The 8271-nt window shown below is 34.4% G+C and overlaps 1 protein-coding gene across 1 annotated transcript; it reads right to left on the reverse strand.

Annotated features, from left to right (window-relative positions):
* Nucleotides 1-809: 809 nt before the first annotated feature.
* LOC142180750 (uncharacterized) lies at nucleotides 810-5227 on the reverse strand. The gene is made up of 8 exons (XM_075252816.1): nucleotides 4273-5227; nucleotides 4074-4114; nucleotides 3585-3767; nucleotides 3393-3466; nucleotides 2377-2857; nucleotides 1916-2238; nucleotides 1596-1830; nucleotides 810-1304 (listed from the first exon to the last, which is right to left on the reverse strand). The coding sequence occupies exons 1-8, from the start codon at nucleotides 5225-5227 to the stop codon at nucleotides 810-812; spliced, it is 2787 nt and encodes a 928-aa protein (XP_075108917.1).
* Between the last annotated feature and the right edge of the window lie 3044 nt (nucleotides 5228-8271).

The following is an 8271-nucleotide window of genomic DNA, read 5'->3' on the forward strand; positions in this document are numbered from 1 at the left end:
ATATATATGTATTATGCATTTCATATCAGTAGCCCCAGAGGCACTCGTATGTTACAGGTTGTATCTCCTCTATCTCTCATTACATTACTGTTCATGTTTATGCTTTCCTACCTTACATACTCGGTACTTTATTTGTACTGACATCCCATTTGCCTGGGGATGCTCTGTTTCATGACCGCAGGTCCCGATAGACAGGTTGACATTCCTCCTATTAGGCTATCAGCTCAAGGAAAGGTGTTGGTGCACTCCACTTGCTCCGGAGTTGCCTATTTGGTCAGTATGATTTGGATATGTATTTATTGGTATGGCTGGGCCCTATCCCGACATTTATGGTGCGTATGTACTCTTAAAGGCTTGTATATAGATGTCATGTATATGAAAGATTGTATGGCCTTGGCGGCCTATGTTCAGTGTACAAGTGTTCATTTTGGTCTTATAGGACCGTATGTCACATGTATAAGTTTGTATTACATGTTGGGTCGTCCTATGTCAAGTATTCCCTTATGTTTTATTCTTGTTATATCATGACAGCCCTTTCGGCCCATTTACCCATGATGGTATAATAAGAAAGATACGTTACATTGGTACTCGGTAGAGTAAAGAACCGGGTGCCTATCGCGCCCCTCCGATTTGGGTCGTGACAAAGGGTCGAGAAGAAGAGAGAGAGACAGAGAAATATGTAAAGAGAAAATATGCCATCTAAATTTTATTATTCAATAATGGGTATTTATATTTACAACTATAAAGTGTAATGGAAAATTATAAAATGTGAATTGGGCCCGGGTCCTAAATAATTATCTATTGGGCCTCTAATGTAGAAGGACTAACAAATTGGGCTCTAACACCCCCCCCCCCCTCAAGCTTGAGGGTGAGGAAACACCAAGCTTGCCAAGAATGCCATAATGGAGATGAGTAGATAAAGCCTTGGTCATGATGTCAGCCAACTGAGCAGTACTTGAAACAAAATGCAAAGAGAGAAGAACAACATGTAAACATTCACGCACATAATGGCAATCAATTTCAATATACTTTGTGCGTTCGTGGAAAACTGGATTTTTTGCAATATGTAAGGCAGCTTGACTATAACAATACATAGGAACAGGAGCAGTAATAGGCAGGCTAAGGTCACCCAGCAATCTGATCAACCAAGCTATTTTAGTGGCAACTTTCCTTAGAGCTCTATACTTAGCCTCTGCTGAAGACAAAGAAATAGTAGGTTGTTTTTTGCTCTTCCAAGAGACAAGACGGTCACCAAGAGTTATATAATAACCACTGACAAACTTGTGAGAATTAGAGCAAGAACCCTAATCAGAATTAGAAAACCCCATAAGAGACATATCAGGAGAGTTGGAGAGTAAGATACCCTGGGCAGGGTCATTCATGAGATATCTCAAAACATGAAGTGCAGCCAACATGTGTGGAACCTGAGGATGCTAAAGGAATTGACTGAGATGCTGAACAGAGAAAGAGATGTCAAGTCTAGTATATTATAAAAAATTCAACTTCCCAATGAGCCTCATGTACAAACTAGGATCAGAAACAGGTTCTCTCATATCTTAAAGAAGTTTGAAAGAAGGATGTAGAGGTGTGGACACAGGAGAAAAATGCTGGCAGTTGAACTCAGCTAGGAGGTCAGTGGTATACTTGGACAGAGACATAAGGTAACCTTGAGAAGTATAGGAGATCTCCAAGCCAATAAAATAATGAACTGTGCCCAAATCCTTGATTTTAAACTGGGAGTCCAGAAATAACTTCAAGGAATCCAATTCAGCAACATCATCCCCAGCCCAGAGAATGTCATCAACATAAACAGCCAGGACAATAAGAGAACTAGAAGAGGACTTGGTGAATATGGAATAGTCATTGAGACTAAAATGTAGCCCTAGAGTGCAGAGCTTCAGATAGTTTAGAAAACCACTGTCTGGAAGCCTGCATGAGGCCATACAAAGATTTCTTAAGTCTACAAGCCAATCGAGGAGAGGCAAAAATAGAAGAGACATCCAAACCAGGAGGAATCTTCATATAAACCTCCTCATGAAGGTCACCATGCAGAAAACCATTGTCGACATCCAACTGATAAACAGTCCAACCCCTCTTAACAGCCAGAGTAATAAGACACTTGATGGTGGTCAATTTAACAACAAGGGAGAAGGTTTCAATGAAATCAATACCCTTTTTTTGAGTATCACCCTTGATAACCAACCTGGCCTTGTATCTCTCAAGGGAACTATTTGCCCTCTGTTTAATTTTATAAACCCACTTACAAGGAGTGGCCTTCTTGTTTGGAGGAAGAGGAAAAATGTCTCAAGTCTGGTTGGACTCAAGAGCTTGAAATTCCTTTAGCATGGCCTCTTGCCGAGCAGGATGTGAAGTTACATGCTGGTAAAACTGAGGTTCATGCATATGCAACTCAGATTGGGACACCTTAGGGGCAGGAACATGGGGTAGGATAGAAGAACAAATGTAATCCTTGAGGTAAGAGGGTTGAGTGACAGTCCTAGTGGATTTTCTGACAGCCTGGACAGGTGTAGAAGTTAAAGGAGGATGGAGTGAAGGTGTAGAAAGGGTGGGACAAGGAGAAATGGGAAGATTGGTAGAAGAAGGTGATGAAGAAACAAAAGGAGGAGGGGAAGAAACAGGTGGAGAATAAACATCCACAAAGGGTGTAGGATGAGGAGGATGAGAAACAGGATGGTTAGAAGAGTGAACGGGGAAGATATTTTCATGAAACACAATATCCCTAGAGTGAAAAATAGAATAAGTGGAGAGATTAAGGAGCTTGTAACCCTTTTTTCCACAAGGATAACCCAGGAAGAGGCTAGGGATGGCCCTAGATTGAAATTTGTCTCTGCCAAACCTGGGAGAAGTGGCAAAACACAAACAACCAAAAGACCTTAAATGAGCATAAGGAGGTTGGTGACCATGCAGTTTTTCAAAAGGAGAAATGTTGTTCAAAGTAGCTAAAGGAATTCTATTTATGAGGTATATGGAAGTCAAGACACAGTCTCCACAGTACTTGAGAGGTAGGTTGGACTGAAAAAGAAGACCCCTAGACACTTCTAGGAGATTTTTATGTTTCATTCCACAACCCCATTTTGTTGGGGAGTGTGAGGAATGGTGGTTTGATGCAGAATCCCTTGGTCAGCAAATAGGGAAGTAGTTTCATGACTGCTGCCAAGTTCATAAGCATTATCAGATCTGAAAGTTTGAACAGAGGAATAAAAATAGACTTTAACCATGGAAGTAAAAGCTTTGAGGATAGAGAGGGCATTGCTTTTACATGATAATAGGTGAGTCCAGGTGGCTTTACTGAAATCATCAACTAAAGTTAAGAAATATTTGAAACCATTGTAAGTTTTAGAGTTATAAGGCCCCCAAATATCAATGTGTACCAATTGAAATGGGGCAGTAGAGTGAATTTGACTATCAGAGAAAGGTAACCTTTGTTGTCTTGCCATTGGACATACTGAGAAAATAAAAGATTATGTAGAGGAAACTTTATTAGATATGAAAAGAATAGACTTCATTCTATGAAAAGGCATATGCCCCAATCTTTGATGCCAAAACAGATCCATTTTATTTACAATAGGTGTCTGATTACATGGAATAGTATTTACAGAAGAGATGGTGGAGTCAGACTTATTACATGACACAGAACTGGAAAAAGAAACATTGGTTGAATCAGGAAACAAATCAGCATCAGGATGAAGGTAGTACAACCTTCCAGCAGCCTTACCAATTACCAGTGGCCTCTTCAGAGAAGGGACCTGTAAAGAACAATTGAACTTGGTAAAAATAGATATACAATCCAATTGAGGAATCAACTGATGTATAGAAATCAAATTGAAATGGAAAGATGGCACAAGAAGGACGTTAAGTAAGATAATGTCATGTCTAAGGTGGAGAGAACCAGTTGACACTACCTTAACTTTATATCCATTAGGTAAGGTAACCAGAAAAGGCTTAGGTAAGGGAACAAGATTGTGAAGTAAGTGTTTATGTGGGTTCATGTAGTTAGTCGCCCCTGAGTCTAATATCTAAGGATTTATGTCTAACTGAGAAGTTGCACATACATGAGAATTGTCAGAATTAATAGCATAAGCAGTAAACAAACCTGCAAAATGAGCAAATCCAGAGTTTTCAGCCAAAAAAAAGCTTTAGAATTAGGACCAGGAGACACTTGAACTTGTTGAAATAAGGACATCAGATGTTGATACTGTTCTTTTGTGAACCCATGAGGAGAGTTGTCAGAAGGCTGGGATGCAGAAATACTTGGCAAACCATGGGAAATGTCACTTTGAACACAAGAGTCTGACTTCTTGCTCTTGGTGAATTTGAAGTCTGCAGGGAACCCATCTAGCCTGTAGCACTTGTCCACAGTATGATCAGGTTTCTTGCAATATTTGCAAGAAACCGAAGACATATTCTTCCTGGAATCAAAATTCACCTTTTGTGTGAAAGTTCTATTTGTGGTGTGAGGAGTTGAAGATACAGAGAAAGAAGAAGAATCAGTGGAGAAGTTTGGAGTGGTAGATAGAATTTCCCTTTGACTTGCATCTTGTTGTAGAAGAGAGTAAGCCTTGCTGATAGGTGGTAGGGGACTCATGATCATTATTTCACTCTTCACGGTGGAGTAGGAGTCATTGAGGCCATTTAAGAATTGGAAAAGTTGTTGATCCTCTATGAATTTGGGAAGGGCTCCACAAGAACATGTAGGTCCTACATATGAGGAGTTCAACTCATCCCAAAGGTTTCTAAGTTTGGTGAAATATGTGGCAATGTCTGAGGATCCCTGAACAATTCCACTTATTTCTCTCAGAATTTGGAGATATTTGTATCCATTGGATTGGCCAAATCTCTCCTTGATATCAGTCCAAAATTCTTTGGCAGTTCTGAAGCATATAACACTAATAGCAATATCTCGAGATACAGAATTGGTGATCCAAGCTTTCACCATGTCGTTGCATCTCTCCCAGTATGGGTAATAAGGTGAATCAGTGTTGGGTTGATTAATTTTACCATCTAAAAGCCCTAACTTACTTTTGGCTGAAAGAGAAGTGAGCATATTGCTCCTCCAAAGCACAAAACCATGGCCATCAAATGGCACATGTACCAATTGGCTACCAGGACTATCAGAGGGAAGCACATAGAGTGGATGAGAAGGATTGAGTGTAAAAGGTATAAATCCCTCAGGTGTAGAAATTGAACTATCACCAGTATTACCCATAGCATCTACTAATTAGAACTAGCTACCAAAAGAAATCCTTATTCATACAATTTTGAGAACAACTTGAACAATGTTGACATTCAAACAGCTAACTCATACGGTTTAAACTCTAAAGCATATCAAATTAGTCCTAAAGTATGTAGATTAAAGTGATATTACCAGTCTTCTTCTGAAAACTCGAAGAAGTAAGGTTTTGTGTATACCGTAGAAACCCTAGCTTGAAAACGATCCAAATTTTCAATTAAATTTCTTCGTAAAATTGTAACTTCTCTTCAAAACGAGTGTGCTAGATGACGATTTGAAGTGAAACCCCAAACTTTTCGGACCAGAAATGAAGAACTCGAACAGAATCCCCGATTTGGCCACAAACCGACTTCATTGTGATCTTTGAGTAAATCTCCATTAGAAATGAAGCTTATAATGCGGAGAATCGGAATTCCCGCTCTGATACCATGTTAGATCGAAGCTCAAATAAGCTATGGAGGATAAAGAAATAAGAAAGCCCTAGAAGGGTTGAGAAGAAGAGAGAGAGAGACAGAGAAATATGTAAAGAGAAAATAAGCCATCTGAATTTTATTATTCAATAATGGGTATTTATATTTACAACTATAAAGTGTAATGGAAAATTATAAAATGTGAATTGGGTCCGGGTCCTATACAAATATCTATTGGGCCTGTTGTGTAGAAGAGCTATCAGATTGGGCTCTAACAGTATGAGAAAACATATGTTACACATACATTTGAAGTCTTTAAATACAATTACTAATAAATATTGTTATTTACAACGATCAATACTATTATTTATAAACAATATTTTAACAGGAACGGAAGACATAAATAATTAAGCCTATAAACCTCTACTAAAATTTTATTTATTTATAATAATAAAACGCCTCTTGTTCTTTATTAAAGCAGTCTCTAAAATATTAATTTTAGCTACAATGCGCGTTATTAATTCGAATCCTATTAACTAATAAAATTGCTCCTTCTTTCCAACTTCATTTTATCTTACAATCTGGATTCAAAGTCACACATGCATAACAAAGGGAAGAAAAAACAGAGGAAAGCATTAAGATTGCAAATTTAACAGGTAAGTTCTATCTCTCCTTTGTCAATCATTAAATCGTCTATTGTTGTTTTTGCAAACTTTTCTTAAGCAACACCATTTAGTGTTATTTAGTATGAAATATATGGGCAACGCACATGTTGACCAAAATATTTACTATTCTATCCCTAAAATACTTCTTTTTAAAACAAAACTAGTAGTCGTACCCGCGCGATGCGCGGTCAATATTAAAAAAATATTAATTAAATTAAATTATGATCAGGCTTGTTTGATCCTATTAGATCGTATTGCTTTAATAAAATTCAATTGTCATCTTGTTTGTCAATACGATATACCCAATAATGAAATCTCTATTAAATCAAACGTACTTATATAGTCAGTGAATAACTTTTTTATTCTATTTTTCTTTATTATATTAAACAATATTTAGTATTCGCTTTCGTTTTGTAATATATGAGAAGATATATAATTTATTACTATTGAATTTTTTTTATTTTAAATTTTATTTTGTTGTTCTTAATAATATTATCTAAATTTTAGTGAATAAAATCTATGTTAAACTAACGGGACTTATACATGCAACGCATCGAATAACGTTTTTGTTATGTATTTTTCTTTATTATATCTTTCAATATTTAATACTATTACTTTGTTAATAGAAAGTTTCATTAGCATACTACGTTATTTAATATTTTTCTCTGAAGTTTTTTTTATTACTTTATTTTTATTTTTTTATTTTTAAATAATTTTAAAACTCCAACTTAAAACTACTCCCCAATTTGAATTGGTAATTTATTATTTTTTTAATTTTGTTTTTTATATTAAAATTATATTAAAACTCCAACTTGAACTATTCCCCAATTTGAATGGGTAATTTTTTTTTCTCTTTTTTTAGTTTTTTATAGCTTTTTTATTTTAAAATAATTTAAAAACTCCAACTTGAAACTACTCCCACCCAATTTGAACGGGTAGTTACTTTTTTATATATTTATATTTTCATTTTCTAATTATAGTTAATTATAAGATATCTATTTTATTTTAAAATTATTTAAAAACTCCAACTTGAAACTACTCCCCGATTTGAATGGGTAGTTTTTTTTTTTTAATAGATTTCTTTTTGCTTTTTTATTTTAAAATAATTTTAAAACTCCAACTTGAAACTACTCCCACCCAATTTGAATGGGTAGTTTTATTTTATATTTATATTTTCGTTTTTTATATAGTTAATTATAAGATATCTATATTTATTAATTCAAATAAAGTAATCAATTAATTTATATATATATGAATATATTCATATATATTGTAGTTTTATATTTTTTTATTATTTTCGTTTTTTATATATATTTAAATTCAAAAAGAATAACCAATAATTAATTATTAACTAAATAATAAATTTAGTAACTAATTATGTCATGTGGCTTTTTTTTAAGCTGCCACTTGGATTAACGAAAGGGCTTTTTCCTCAATAATATTATCTAAATTATCTAAATTTTAGTGAATAAAATCTTTGTTAAACTAACGGGACTTATACAGGCAGCGCATCGAATAACTTTTTTGTTATATATTTTTCTTTATTATATTTTCAAATATTTAATGCTACTACATTGTTAATAGAAAGTTTCATTAGCATATTACGTTATTTAATATTTTTCTCTGAAGTTTTTTTTATTTCTTTATTTTTGTTTTTTTTATTTTCAAATAATTTTAAAACTCCAACTTAAAACTACTCCCCAATTTGAATTGATAATTTATTATTTTTTTAATTTCGTTTTTTATTTTAAATCTCACATTTGAAACTACTCCCGATTTGGATGGGTAGTTTTTCTTCTCTTTTTTCGTTTTTTATAGCTTTTTTTTTTTTTGCTTTTTAAAAAAAAATAATTTAAAAGCTCCAACTTGAAAATACTCCCACCCAATTTGAATGGGTAGTTATTTTTTTATATATTTATATTTTCGTTTTTATATTATAGTTAAT

The sequence above is a fragment of the Nicotiana tabacum genome, chromosome 5 (genome assembly GCF_000715075.1).
Source record: "Nicotiana tabacum cultivar K326 chromosome 5, ASM71507v2, whole genome shotgun sequence".
Taxonomy (NCBI): domain Eukaryota; kingdom Viridiplantae; phylum Streptophyta; class Magnoliopsida; order Solanales; family Solanaceae; genus Nicotiana; species Nicotiana tabacum.